At 44.5% G+C, this 14,135-nt stretch overlaps 2 protein-coding genes and 1 long non-coding RNA gene across 67 annotated transcripts in view; 2 read left to right on the top strand and 1 right to left on the bottom strand.

The window, feature by feature from the left end:
- The window catches only part of USP54 (ubiquitin specific peptidase 54), a 117,911-nt gene extending 106,068 nt beyond the window's left edge, over nucleotides 1-11,843 (top strand). For 24 of the 50 annotated variants that reach the window (XM_077946564.1, XM_077946581.1, XM_077946573.1 and 21 more), the window contains 4 exons: nucleotides 4,402-4,520; nucleotides 4,842-4,982; nucleotides 8,684-8,867; nucleotides 10,207-11,843. In XM_077946564.1, the coding sequence (XP_077802690.1) occupies nucleotides 4,402-4,520; nucleotides 4,842-4,982; nucleotides 8,684-8,867; nucleotides 10,207-10,766 (1,004 nt within the window). In that variant the 3' untranslated portion in view covers nucleotides 10,767-11,843. Of the gene's footprint in view, nucleotides 1-4,401; nucleotides 4,542-4,841; nucleotides 4,983-8,683; nucleotides 8,868-10,206 lie in introns of all 50 variants that reach the window. The other 26 variants (XM_028826468.2, XM_077946594.1, XM_028826470.2 and 23 more) reach the window with 2 other exon arrangements.
- The window catches only part of LOC107000156 (uncharacterized), a 28,726-nt gene extending 15,029 nt beyond the window's left edge, over nucleotides 1-13,697 (bottom strand). Inside the window, exons 1-2 of the long non-coding RNA XR_001447142.3 lie at nucleotides 13,588-13,697; nucleotides 12,898-12,978 (exon numbers count right to left, since the gene is read on the bottom strand). This is a non-coding gene — a long non-coding RNA (uncharacterized LOC107000156). The remainder of the gene's footprint in view (nucleotides 1-12,897; nucleotides 12,979-13,587) is intronic.
- The window catches only part of PPP3CB (protein phosphatase 3 catalytic subunit beta), a 60,641-nt gene continuing 59,886 nt past the window's right edge, over nucleotides 13,381-14,135 (top strand). For 10 of the 16 annotated variants that reach the window (XM_028826475.2, XM_028826479.2, XM_028826481.2 and 7 more), the window contains exon 1: nucleotides 13,381-13,600. In XM_028826475.2, coding sequence (XP_028682308.1) covers nucleotides 13,516-13,600 — 85 coding nt within the window. In that variant the 5' untranslated portion in view covers nucleotides 13,381-13,515. Of the gene's footprint in view, nucleotides 14,006-14,135 lie in introns of all 16 variants that reach the window. The other 6 variants (XM_015147315.3, XM_077946602.1, XM_077946604.1 and 3 more) reach the window with 1 other exon arrangement.

Genomic DNA, 14,135 nt, shown 5'->3' on the forward strand with positions numbered 1-14,135 from the left:
TGTGTGTATATATATATATATATATACAAATATATATATATATATATTTTTTTTTAGTAGAGACAGGGTTTCACCATGTTTGCCAGGCTAGTCTTGAACTCCTGACCTCAGGTGATCCACCTGCCTTGGTCTCCCAAAGTGCTAGGATTACAAGCATGGCTACCGCACCCGGCCAGATTCTTTTTTAAGAGACAAACCTATAATATTATTATACCTAAAAAATTAACAATAATTTATTAATATAATACCTAGCCAATATTCCAGTTTTCTCAGTGGTCCCATAAATGTCTTTTTACAGTTGTTTTATTTCAAGTCAGGATTCAAACAAGACACACACATTGCTTTTTGATGGTAAGGTTCGTAAGTCTTTTTTTTGTTGTTGTTGTTTTTGGTTTTGGGTTTTTTTGTCAGTATGATACCCTCTGTTTTTTCCCCTTCCATTTATTTGTTGAAGAAATTTGGTCATTGTCTTTTAACATTTCACACATTGTAGATTTTGCTGATTATAGTTTTAAGTCTTTAAGAAAAAAAAACTTGTTGTGGCCGGGTGCAGTGGCTCACGCCTGTAATCCCAGCACTTTGGGAGGCCAAGGCAGGCAAATCATGAGGTCAGTTCAAGACCGGCCTGGCCAACATGGTGAAACCCTGTCTCCACTAAAAATATAAAAATTAGTCGGGCATGGTGGCACGCACCTGTAGTCCCAGCTACTCGGGAGGCTGAGGCAGGAGAATCACTTGAACCCGGGAGGCGGAGGTTGTCGTGAGCTGAGATCAGGCCACTACACTCCAGCCTGGGCAACAGAAGGAGACTCTGTCCCAAAAAAACCACCATGTTCTTCTAGCCCTCATTTTTCCTGCAGCTTAGTACTTAGAGCTAGAGGCTCAATTAAAATCAGATACAAATTTTAAAAACAATAATATTTAATAGGAAGTTCTTTGTATTTCTTACGCCATATCAGCAAATACATAATGTCTGGTAGTCTTTCTTTTGTTATGATTGATCAGTGAGTAGACATCATCTTAACCCTATCTTTTATTTATTCTAGAAATTCCCTTACAAATGGCCACCTCTACCTCTGCTTAATTTTTTTTTTTTTTTTCCTGATGGATTCTCGCTCTATCACCTAGTCTGGAGTGCAGCAGTGCGATCTCAGCTCATTGCAACCTCTGCCTCCGAGTGATTCTCCTGCCTCAGCCTCCGGAGTAGCTGGGACTACAGGTGCACACCACTGCACCCGGCTAATTTCTGTATTTTTAGTAGAGACAGGGTTTCGCCATGTTGGCCAGGCTGCTCTTGAACTCCTGACCTCAGGTTATCCACCTGCCTCAGCCTCCCAAAGTGCTGGGATTCCAGGTGTGAGCCATCGCACCCTGCCTTCTTTTAAAGAAATCAGATTCTACTCCCTTCAGGAGGTTCCAGTGGCTACCTTCTTGTCTAGGAGTCACACTTGGCTTGATTAGAGGAACAGCCAATTCTAAACATTACTCTGTAATTCTTTTCTCTTTTTTTTTGAGACAAAGTCTTACTCTGTCACCCAGGCTGGAGTACAGTGGCACGATCATGGCTCACTCCAGCTTCCACTTTCCAGGTTCAAATGATCCTCCTGCCTCAGGCTTCCAAATACAGATGTGCACCACCATACCTGGCTAATTTTTTAATGCTTTTTTTTCTTTCTTTTTTTAGAGATGGGGTCTCACTATGCTGCCTAGGCTGGTCTTGAATTCCTAGGCTCAAGTGATCCTACTGCCTCAGCCTTCCAAAGTGCTGGGATTACAGGCATGAGCTACCACAGCCGGCCATAGCTGTAATTTTTTTTTTTTTTTTTTTTTTTTTTTTTTGCGATGGAGTGAGTCTCTGTTGCCCAGGCTGGAGTGCAGTGGCGCGAAGTCGACTCACTGCAGCCTCTGCCTCTCGGGTTCAAGTGATTATCCTGCCTCAGCCTCCTGAGTAACTGGGATTACAGGCGCCCACCACCACGCCTGGCTAGTTTTTGTATTTTTGTTAGAGATGGGGTTTTCACCATGTTGGTCAGGCTGGTCTCGAACTCCTGACCTCGTGATCTGCCTGCCTTGGCCTCCCAAAGTGCTGGGACTACAGGCATGAGCCATTGCGCCTGGCCTTAGCTGTAATCCTTAAACCTGGCTACCTATAGTCATCTGAGGAGTGGCTCAGAAAACCCAAAAAACACATGAATAATTTTATAGAAATAAGAACATAATACACATGCTGTTTTTATTATACACAATTTTCCTGTCTCTTCTCTCACAGCCATCCCTCCTTCCCCAGGTAATTATGTAGTGTGCATACATTGTATTTTTCTGTTCATACAATCCTATGTAGACCTACATATACAGAAAGTGGTTTTTTTTTTTTTGCTTGTATATCATTTTACATATTTTTTCCTTTTAATGCAACATTTCATTAAAATTCCTTCACATCATCTCGTTTAACTCAGTTCATTCTTTTTAAGTGACTGAACAATATTTAGTATTAAACCATAATGTATTTAGCTATTCTTCTATAGATGGGCATTACTTTATTTCTAGTTCTTGGCTACTATAAATTATGTCAGTAGAAAATATTCTTACACATATGTTGTTATGAACTGGTATTTTTTTCTTCTTCTTCTCAGGATTAGAATTGTTGGGCAACAGGATAAATATATTTTTTATTTTACTGGCGATTACCAGGTTGCTTTTTAGGAAGACTGTAACATTTCACATTTCCCCCAATAATGTTCAAGGATATATATATATATATATATATATATATTTTTTTTTTTTTTTGTGAGATGGAGTCTTGTTCTGTCACCCAGGCTGGAGTACAGTGGCGTGATCTTGGCTCACTGCAAGCTCTGCCTCCCGAGTTCATACCATTCTCCCGCCTCAGCCTCCCGAGTAGCTGGGACTACAGGCGCCCACCACCATGCTCAGCTAATTTTTTGTATTTTGAGTGGAGATGGGGTTTCACCGTGTTAGCCAGGATGGTCTTGATCTCCTGACCTCGCGATCCGCCCGCCTCAACTTCCCAAAGTGCTGGGATTACAGGTGTACACCACCATGCCCGGCCAAGGATATTTTCTTGGACTTTTTAGGAACCTTTCAAAAATGAAAATTCCCAGGCACCAACCACAAACCTTCTGATTCAGGTCTGTGGTAACATCCAGAAAGCTATATTTTTAAAAGTTCCCAGATGAATCTGAGGTGGTATTGAAAGCACTGCATTTAAGTACCCAGGAATACTGAAAATAACTGGTCTTACAGTACTTACATGAATAATATCAGCTTCAGCCAGATATAGATATATTAGAATCACATCATCAAATCAAGACATGAATTGGCCATGGACATATGTGTCAAATGTAGGTCAAGGGCATATACAGTTTCAGAATGGAAAACTTAATTAGCTGGATTGGGGTTAGCCCCTTGGGAGTCACCAATCCAGTTTAGAGCAACTCTGAACAATCTAGAAAGGTTTTGAAGAGAGGTAAGCATTTAGTAGTTATTTAGAATTTAAATGATTTGAGAGAAGCTAAGGAGAAAAGAGCATTACATGTGTAAAACATTCCTGAGGTGCTCCTGCTCAGAGTACAAGAGGTCACCAGGTCACCAGGTGAGATGATAAGAGTACTGTGCTGAAAATCAAGAGAGTTTTAATCCTCATTAAACTACTAAACTGTCAGACCCTGGAACTCATTTTCCTGTTATATAAAATGAGGAGGTTTGATAGATGATTATTTTGATCATTTCAATTCTGAACTAGACTGGAGATAATTTCTTTTGTCACCACAGATACTTCAGAAAATCACTGTGTTAGATAATTTCCTCTGTCTGTAAGTCTTGAGCCCAAGTCTGACAGAAGCTGATTATGTTTACAAAAATGAAATGAAGCAAGATGGGGACATTCAGTAAACTATCCATATTCTAAAATTCTTGTTTCTTTCTTTTTTTTTTTTCTTGAGACGGACTCTCACTCTGTCGCCCAGGCTGGAGTGCAGTGGCATGATCTTGGCTCACTGCAAGCTCCACCTCCTGGGTTCACGCCATTCTCCTGCCTCAGCCTCCCGAGTAGCTGGGACTACAGGTGCCCACCACCATGCCCGGCTAAGTTTTTGTATTTTTAGTAGAGACGGGGTTTCACTGTGTTAGCCATGATGTTCTCGATCTCCTGGCCTGTGATACACCCGCCTCGGCCTCTCAAAGTGCTGGGATTACAGGCGTGAGCCACCACATCTGGCCCCTCTTGTTTCTAAATTTCAGGAGCATGTCCCCCCGTTGAATTCAGGAATGCATATTTATTATTTAGTGAAACAACAACTCCTGAGTTTGTGCTGCTAGGCTTAGAGGTTAGGCCCTAGCAGAAGAAACAGCCTCAACTTGTATTTATGTTTTCCTCTTCAGGCTCTGCAGATGGCATGGGGAGGAGGTTGCACTCAGCCCCTGATCCTGGTCTCTCAAAGACTCCAACAGCAGAAATGGAGCAGAGTCTCCATGAAGCCAGAACAGTGTGTACTTCTCAGGTAGCAGCCTCAGGTGCTAAGGTGCTGGACCTGGGGTGGTGTGTTGGGGAAGGAATTATGGAAAGATATGTCTGGTAGGGATGATGATAAGGCAGAGGCATGGTGATATGGGGCTATCAGAAGAAAATAAGGTCTATGATTGGGCTTCTTTTGAATTAGAGGAGATTTTTACATGGCCACTATCTTACCAATACATGTAATTCAGGTGTCTATTACTACTGAGTCTTCCCCTATTCTTTCCCATACCCTGAGGATAGTGTCTGTGGGAAAACCATAAGTCTGGTATTATGTGTCTGCCTGTATGTGTCTGTGTGTTTGAAGGCTACACCTTGCCGAGGCCTCAGCAGGGAGTGTGGGGAGGATGAGCAGTACAGTGCAGAGAACTTACGTCGCATCTCACGCAGTCTCAGTGGCACCGTTGTCTCAGAGAGGGAGGAAGCTCCAGTTTCTTCCCACAGTTTTGTAAGTAGAATCAGGGTCCATCTATTCAGAGCACCTTCCTCCTTGCTAAGCAAAAATACAGTGCAGGTGAAGAAGCAGGGAGAAAGTGAAGGTTGTAGTGTGAGGAAAAGCCCTGTGTACTCAGCAAAAATAAGGACACGCAGTCATTATTTTATTTACAAACATTCAGTTGGAGCCTGGAGGAATGTCCATTCCCTGTAGCAGTTCTGAAAGGCTGTGTGTGTTGTAGGGTTTCCTAGGGTGAGAAGAGTCATAATGGCCTTGAGAGGAATCTGAGAAGCAAAGGCTGCTGATTGGGTCAGAAGCCACCGCACTAATCAAAGGAAGAAGGAAAGAAATGGGATGCGGTATTGGTTTGCTTTTTCCCCTCACCCCCAGTATGTGACTGAATAGAATTCAGTGTGTTTTCAATCTAAAGTGAAGCATGTGCATCAGCAAGAAAAAGAAAAAAGCCTTGCAAATTTTCATATGGTACTAATGCAGTAATGTGTAGGCAGAAGGGGCAGGAAAGCCCAAGCCATTAGAGATCAACAGACTTAAATAATATCAGTGGCTAGGTCTGTAGGTAATCATACCTTTGGAGAATTTCACTTCCTTGCCCAAGTTGAGTTTTCATTACAGTAGAGGTCAGGGTACAAAGTACCAGTGCACTGAAGGTTGTCCACTAGGTCAGTTCAGGAAAAATGTAAAAACAGGTTTTAAATACATGGTACAAAAATAAAAAGGTATAAAAGCATATATGGTGAAAACCAAGTCTGTCTTCTACCAGCTCTTCAGATTCAGTTTCCCTCCTAAGAGGTACTCATTTTTCTAATTTTTAAAAATCAGCCGAGGCCAGACGTGGTGGCTCATGCCTATAATCCCAGCACTTTGGGAGGCCGAGGATGGTGGATCACCTGAGGTCAGGAATTCGAGACCAGCCTGGCCAACATGGCGAAAATATAAAAATTAGCTGGACATGGTGGGAGGGGGTGCCTGTACTCCTAGCTACTCAGTAGGCTGAGGCAGGAGAATCGCTTGAATCTGGGTGGCAGACGTTGCAGTGAGCTGAGATTGAGCCACTGCACTCCAGCCTGGGCGACAGAGCAAGACTCTGTCTCAAAAACAAAACAAAACAAACAGAAAAACTCAGCTGAATTTATAATAAGATTCATTCAATTTATTGTTCATAAATTCCTAAACAATTCTGATCAGGCTGCCATTCTTTTTTGGAAAAGGTGGACTCTCCTGCCTAGCATTTGTTCTCATGTACTTTCAATTCATTTAATGGCAAATTGTTATCTTCCAAGGAGAATTGGCTTCCTTTCTTCTGACTTCTGTATCATTCATTGATTCATTCTTTTAAATAAATACTTACTGATTCTGTCACAAGATTCCTAACACAAAAATAAACAAATAAATAAGTGCTTATTGAGTGTGTTCTAGGTATTGTGCTAGGTGCTGGAGATACAATGGTGAATTAGATGTAGTCCCTGCTTTTATGGAGCTTACAGTCTACAGTGAAGGACAGATAAATAAACAATTATAATGTATTAAGGATTTGATCCTATGAGAACATAATAGAAGGGACATTTAAATCAGGCTTGAGGTATCATGGAAGGCTTCCTGGAGGAAGCAAAAAGAATATAGCAGGTAAAAGGGACCTGAGCAAATATTAACTGAATTAAAATAAGCTTATTTAGTATGGCAGGATTAGAAAGTCTGGCGAGGGGAGATGATGGAGAGTGTTGACGAGAGGATACAAAGAATATTATGGACCGCAGACAGCCCTGTATGTCACAGTAAGTAGTTTGGAAGGATAGAGATAAGTCAACGTATTTGAGACCCAGTTAGGAAGTAAACATCAGTGGGAGTTGGTGCCTGCCTGGATGTTGGGAGAGGGGGTAAAGGATGATACTCAAGTTTTATGGTTAGATAATGATATATTTAAGGGAAGATATGTATTCAGTTTTGCATATATTAAGCTTGAGTGGAGATATCTGGCAGGCTTTTGGAATGAGATATATAAGCTGGAAATTGAAATTTGGGAATCATACCCATTGAAAAGAGGAAAAGACTTGCAGAAAGAGAAGAGGAGCCAGGACATATCCCTAAAGAGCATTAGATTTAAGGTGGTTCTTCTTTTGAAGAACCCTAAAAGGAGACTGAGAAAAAAAGACTAGAGAGACTGAAGGGAAACCAGGGATGTGTGGTACCATAGGCACCAAGGGGAGAATGTTTCAAGAAGAAAGGAGTAATTAGCTATGTCACATGCTGAGAGGAGTGGCACCTGGACTTAGGCGGTATGATAAATGCTTATTTTGTGCCATGTTGTGGTAGGTGCTGTGAGCATACACTGATGAAACAACACAAATTCTGCCCTTGAGTAGCTTGCAGTCTCATAAAGGAAATTAGACATACTGGCATATAGATTATTTTATTTAACGTATTATTACTAAGTGCCCACATTGTTCTAGGCACTGTTCAAGGTGCTAGGGATACTGAAGTAAAAAGAAATAGGGGAGAAAGACAATAAACAAATAAATGATATAATGCCAGACAATGATAAGTATGATAAAGAATAATAAAATAAGGCAAGAGAATAAGGAGTAAAGAGGTAATAGTGTTTTTTTTTGAGGGCTATTCCTGATAGTAGGGTAGTGAGGGAAATCAGCTCTAAGGAAGTAACTTTTGATTAGAGACCTCAGTGATATGAAGGTGTGAGCCATCAGAAGAATATTCTTGGTAACAGAAACAGTAAGTATAAAGACTCTGAGGTAGCAATGAGCTTGGTGTGTTTGAGGAACATTAAAATTAGAGTGTAAAAGCTCCAGGAATGATAGGAAATAAAGTGAGGAGCAGTAGGGCCATATCACATAGGACCTTGTAGACCATGGTAAGGAGTGGATAGGAGATAGGAAGAGCAGATTGAAGGCTGTTGCAGTAGTCCAGGTGAATTTAAATATAAAACCCATAGGTAGAAATGATAGTCCTTGGCAAGTAATGGAACTGTGGATGCGAAGTAGGAAATCAAGGTCATTGCCAATGTTTGAATATGGGTGATTTAGGAAAATGAGGTACCAGGAGGAGGAGTTTGGAAGGATTTTGGTTCGATTTTGGATATGCTACTGTTTCAGATATTAAAGGGGAATATTTCTGGGTATTTGTCATAAAAGTAGATAATTAATAGGGAATAGAGCAGGACATAAGCATCAGTAAATACAAACTTGACAGGCAAAAGAGGAAGCTGTGGAATGTATAGCAGTGACAGGAGAGAAGATGGGGTAGAGTTCTTGATTCTACATTTAAACATATATAGTTTTATTCCCAGTACTTAGAATAAGGATTTTTTTTTTTTCTCATTCTCTCAGGCTTTCTGAATTTCTCATATTTTGTTTTTATTTTTAAATTTCTATCTCAATCTCTCTAATTCTACTGTTAGCATTAAGGAGTTTGCTAAAGACCTGAATGGTAGGGTTGGGAAGGTGAGGGATATGAGGAGGACTGATTAAGGGATAAGGATCTGAAGTTTGCAGTTTCTTAGAGGGCTGGCAGGGAGAGTGACTGAATAAATTGGGTCCTACTGCAGAACAAGGCATGTAGGCATGTTTGTGCTCTGGTTCCCTCCATTTCCCTTTGCTTGCCTCACTGTGTTTACCCAACTACATCCTGCTTTGTGTTAATCCTCCTCTCTATGTTTTTTTGTCTTGTCTCATTATAAGGATTCATCAAACGTGAGGAAGCCTTTGGAAACCGGGCACCGTTGTTCCAGCTCCTCTTCCCTCCCTGTCATCCATGACCCTTCTGTGTTTCTCCTCGGTCCCCAACTCTACCCTCCCCAACCACAGTTCCTGTCCCCAGATGTCCTGATGCCCAGCGTGGCAGGGGAGCCCCATAGACTCCCAGGTAACTCCCCCAAATCTAATATTATATGCCAGAATTTGGTACCTTTTCAGGGGCCTCATAGGGTCAAATCAGTATACCTATGGGGAGGGGGGTATCCCAAGGTGGAGTGGTGTGAGGGTATGAATTACTGCTTCAAAGTCGTGCATTGATCCAGATAAATATTAAATCATTTGTTGGGCACCATGATTCTTAGACCAAGGGTCTAGACCAGCACCCCTAGAGTCTGTCTACTTATGAGAATGAACTGCTTCAGTCATGATAGAATAAGCTTTTAACTGACAAAGGGGAGTTAATACCCAGTCTTTGGGACACCCCCAGAACAGAAATGGTCATCTCTATCAGCTAGTTTTCTCTCCTTCTGTCCTCTGAGTCTCAGCTGAGGGATGGTCTAGGAAGACAAGGAATGAGTGGGAGAATTGGAAAGACCCTGTACATGGAGTACCCACACCATGTGTACAGACCCAGACAATTGTGGGGAAGGTGGGCAACATCATTTTGGCTTTCTTTGACCTTCCAAGTGAGATGTTCTCTTTTTTCCCCTCATGCGCTGGATGTCCAAGCTTGAGGCAGTGGTTCTCAGCGGATAAAGGGGATGTACTACTGGTATCTAGTGGGTAGAGGCCAGGGATGCTGCTAAATGTCACACAATGCACAGGGCAGTCTCTTCCCAACCCCAACAAAGAATTATCAGCCCAAGATATTAACAGTGCCAAAGTTGAATAAATGTATAAGAAAAGGCATTCCACATTAGATCTCAGAGATCAAACGAAGGCAGCTTAACTGAAGTGAAGATAACATTTTAAGAAAAGTTGGAAAAAACAAAAAAAAGTCAGGCACAGTGTCTCACACCTGTAATCCCAGCACTTTGGAGGCCAAGATGGGAGGATTGCTTAAGCCCAGGAGTTCGAGACCAGCCTGGGCAACATAGTGAGATCCCATCTCTATTTTTTTAAAAAAGAAAAGCTGAGTGAGGTTTTGGTATGGTGGTTCTAGAAGTATAGCCATCACAAACGGAGTATACGTTTGCTATATATTGCTATATATTAGGGAGCCCTCCTTTTGTATGCGTGTGTATAGTGGATAAGAGATTATAGTGGAGGGAGGTAGAGGTATGGCAACATCCATGAGACTGTTTCATTTGCCCAGGTTGGAAGTATGATATTTGATTTTGATGTATATTAGGAATTTTAAAAAATGGAATCAAAAGCACAGCTTGGTTCCTTCTTTCCCTTGTGTGTATGCTCTTGGTAGGGAATTGGGCTAAACAGCTAGGCATGGCTCTCTGGGAAGAATGGTATTCTGAAGATGCTCAGTCTTTGGGTTTCTTTTCTTTCCCCAGGAACTTCGAGGAGTGTCCAGCAGTTTCTGGCTATGTGTGACAGGGGTGAAACTTCCCAAGGGGCCAAGTACACAGGAAGGACTTTGAATTACCAGAGCCTCCCCCATCGTTCCAGAACAGACACCTCCTGGGCACCCTGGTCAGAGACTAACCAGCATATTGGGACCAGATTCCTGACTACTCCAGGGTGCAATCCTCAGCTAACCTACACTGCCACACTACCAGAAAAAAGCAAGGGCCTTCAGGTTCCTCACGCTCAGTCCTGGGGTGATCTTTCCCATTCACCCTCCCACCCTCCCATTGTTCATCCTGTGTACCCACCATCTAGCAGTCTTCATGTACCCCGGAGGTCAGATTGGAATTCAGATCCTGTTCCAGGGTCCCGAACCCCTGGTCCTCGAAGAGTAGATATGCCCCCAGATGACGACTGGAGGCAAAGCAGTTATGCCTCCCGCTCTGGACACAGGAGGACAGTGGGAGAAGGGTTTCTGTTTGTTCTATCAGATGCCTCCAGAAGAGAGCAGATCAGGGCTAGAGTCCTGCAGCACAGTCGATGGTAAAGGTTACTCCTTTCCTTTCCTGGAGCTACACCTTTCTATGTAAAACTGTACTGTGGGCCAGGCGCGGTGGCTCATGCCTGTAATCCCAGCACTTTGGGAGGCTGAGGCGGGTGGATCACAAGGTCAGGAGATTGAGACCATCCTGGCCAACATGGTGAAACCCTGTCTCTACCAAAATACAAAAAATTAGCCAGGCGTGATGGTGCATGCCTGTAGTCCCAACTACTCGGGAGGCTGAGGCAGGAGAATTGCTTAAACCCGGGAGGCAGAGGTTGCAGTGACCTGACATCGCACCACTGCACTCCAGCTTGGCAACAGAGTGAGACTCCGTCTCGGAAAACAAAACAAAAAAACTGTACTGTGGCAGCGTTGGTACCCTGCATCACTGCCATGGTTGTGCTATTCTTATCTCAACATAGAATTGGTGGGTTCTCCTAAGGGTGTCAGGAACCTCTAAAAAGACCTGATTCTTTGGGAGGGGATATTTGAAATTCCAACTTCCATTCCCCCTAGCAAAAGGAAGCAGCTGCTGTTTAAGGGTTTTATCTGAGCCACTTTAAAGATGAATCCATGGTATTACTCTGGATACTACCCATTCCTTAGGATCTTAAGGTCACATTTTATTCCTGGATGCTTTATGTCCCCACCTCCACCTGAGCCCTCGTCCTCTGTTCCCTACTATATTCCCAACTTCTACTCTTTGTTTTATCCACCTATCCCTATTACCTGACCCTTTGTCTTCCCTATCTCCCATCCTGGGGGGGACATGTAGCCCTGTGGTCATGGTTCTGATTACATCATCAGGGCAGCCCCCTGCCCAGGTATTATGGCCTGTCAGCATTCCTTGTGCCCTCCAAACCTTAGGCCTAGAATGCGGAGCTGCCAACATAACATCCACCCTTTTGAACAGATGGAGTCAGGCACACTAACACAGCCTTCTGTCCTCAGCACAGCCATTATTACCACTTGCTCAGTTGTTGTTGTGAACCCTCAGAATCAGCTGAACTATTTTAGGCCAAACATACTGTTTTTGTAAAGTATTTTTCATTAATAAATCTATAAGATAGTTCTATTTAATTCCTTGTCATTCTTCCCTTTGTATGCTCTTGCTTTTTTTGTACTGGGGTGGGGAGGCCTAGATAAATACATGAAGTGGCTTTTGACTGAGTGGAAGTGAGGAGCCAGAGAGGAGTTGAAGGATATACAATCAAGGTGGGAATCAATGGGTCCTAAAATAGGGTGCCTGTCCTTTTTACTATTGCTGCTAGGATGTTTCCCATCCCTTTCCTGATAGAGCATTCAGTACTCAGTACATTATACACTTCCTTCCTTCCTCCCCTCCTTAGGGAGATTTTCTGGGGATTCAAGCTCTTCTTACAAACTCACTCCTGATCGATGTACTCTGGGTACCTTTCCTCTATCTTATAAGTTTGTGACATGCCTCCTGTTCCTTCCTCTCCTTCCATGGGGGCCTCTCCCTTTCCCTTCCCCTGTAGTGTTATGGCCTTCCATGCCAGAAAAATCCATTTTCACCCGTGCCTCACTCCTGAGACTCTTCCCTCTAAATAATAGCTTGTGGGTTCCCTTTTTGGAAAATACCCATTGTTGGTCTTTCCCTTCGTCTTTCACCTCGGGTCTCAGGATTGAAACTGACACAAAGAAGAGGTGGAAAGGTACTCTTTGAGACCTTCGGGCTACTACTTACTTATCACCATCCATTATGAACAGATTCTGAGCACATGTATTATTGAGCAGGACAATGGGCAGGAATTTGTTGTTCCATCCCACTTGGATCCTGCACCATCAAGATATATAGAGCTTAGTGGACATGCTGGTCCCTGTCCATGATTCAACATATCTCCTGGTGTCGTGGATGCACTCCTCTAATAATTTTTGATAAACAGTCAATTCTTTTCCCTCTACCCCCTTTCCCATGAATGTCAGTCACCTTGGTCTCTATAAAGGGTCCATAATCACCTGGGCCCAGGTTCTGTGCATGCACAGAAATAAGGAATTAATTTCCAATTCCCTATTTACTCCTCTGCCTTCCAGGAGGAGGCTGTGTCCTTTTCAGGTGAATTCTTCAGATTCTTTGCACATCTCTTGGTGTCATCTTCTTTCTTCCCCTTACCTGTTTTGACAAACTGTGGCGCCGAAATTGCTCTAGCTGCATTCTTATTCTGTGCCTTCAGACTCTTGACAATTCCAGACTCTAAACACAAAGGCCAGAATTCTCTTTCAAACTGCATTTTGGATGGTCCTTTCTCCACTCTAGAACCTATAATGCTTCCTCTATTCTGTGGTCCCCTGCCAACCCTTTAGTATTCAGATCTGGTAGCTAAATCGTTATACATTTGTTTCTCTATTAGTAGGAGATCCTGAGGTTTAATCACGTCTCCTCAGTTTAATGGGAATGCCATGAGAGCGGGTGTGTTTTCTCGCAGTCGTTCATCGCAGCACCTAGCTACAGACTTGCCCCATCTCCTCATTCTTGATTCCGCATGCAAAGAATTTTAACCTGATCCCTTGGCCTCGTCCTGTTTCTCTCCTAGCCTCAGTAATTTTGCCCAAGTCCCTAGAGCCTACCCCGCCCCCACCCCCGCACGCGCAGTGCATGCCGGTCTTAGCCCCTCTGTAGGGAAAGAGGGTCCGCCATGTTCCCCGGCGGCGCCGCCGCTTGGCTCTGGTAGCCGCCGCCCCCGCCCCCAACCCCGCCCGGCCCAGAGCCTAGCCGAGCCCCGGGCCCAGCATGGCCGCCCCGGAGCCGGCCCGGGCTGCACCGCCCCCGCCCCCGCCCCCGCCGCCCCCTCCCGGGGCTGACCGCGTCGTCAAAGGTGAGAGGTGGACGAAGCCCTGGGGGCCTGGCCTGAGGAGCTAGCTGTGTGTGAGAGCGGGCGGGAGACCGTCCCCTCGGGAGTGGGCCCGGAAGGGCGGGCGAGTGAGTGGCTGCCTCCCTTGGGGAGTGGCCCCTGGGCGGGCCCCTGCTGGGCAGGACTGAGTCGGTGGCAGTGGCTCCGCGGTCTACCGGTTGCTTTCAGGCCGGGGCGGAGGTTTTGCTGCCGTGGCTTCCTAGCCCAAGGGTTGAGGCTGTTAGCTGCGGTGAGCCCCTTTTCTCCCCACTCGGCCTGTCAAAGCGGCGCAGGGGCCGCGATTAGTTTCCTGCCCCGCGACAGCTGCACTTCTGGCTTGCCGGGGCGAACTGAGGGGCTCGGAGACCTTCAGCCACGCGAGGCCCGCCGGTGAGCAGTCAGAAATCACCTCGGCTTTGGCTCACGCTTGCTCCCCAGTGACAGTCGTCCGCCCTATCCGCGTCTAGCTAGCGACAACCGCAGGGGTTCACTTTTGGCCGTCAGGTGCCACCCGGAGCAG

Source organism: Macaca mulatta, chromosome 9, assembly GCF_049350105.2.
Source record: "Macaca mulatta isolate MMU2019108-1 chromosome 9, T2T-MMU8v2.0, whole genome shotgun sequence".
Classification (NCBI taxonomy): domain Eukaryota; kingdom Metazoa; phylum Chordata; class Mammalia; order Primates; family Cercopithecidae; genus Macaca; species Macaca mulatta.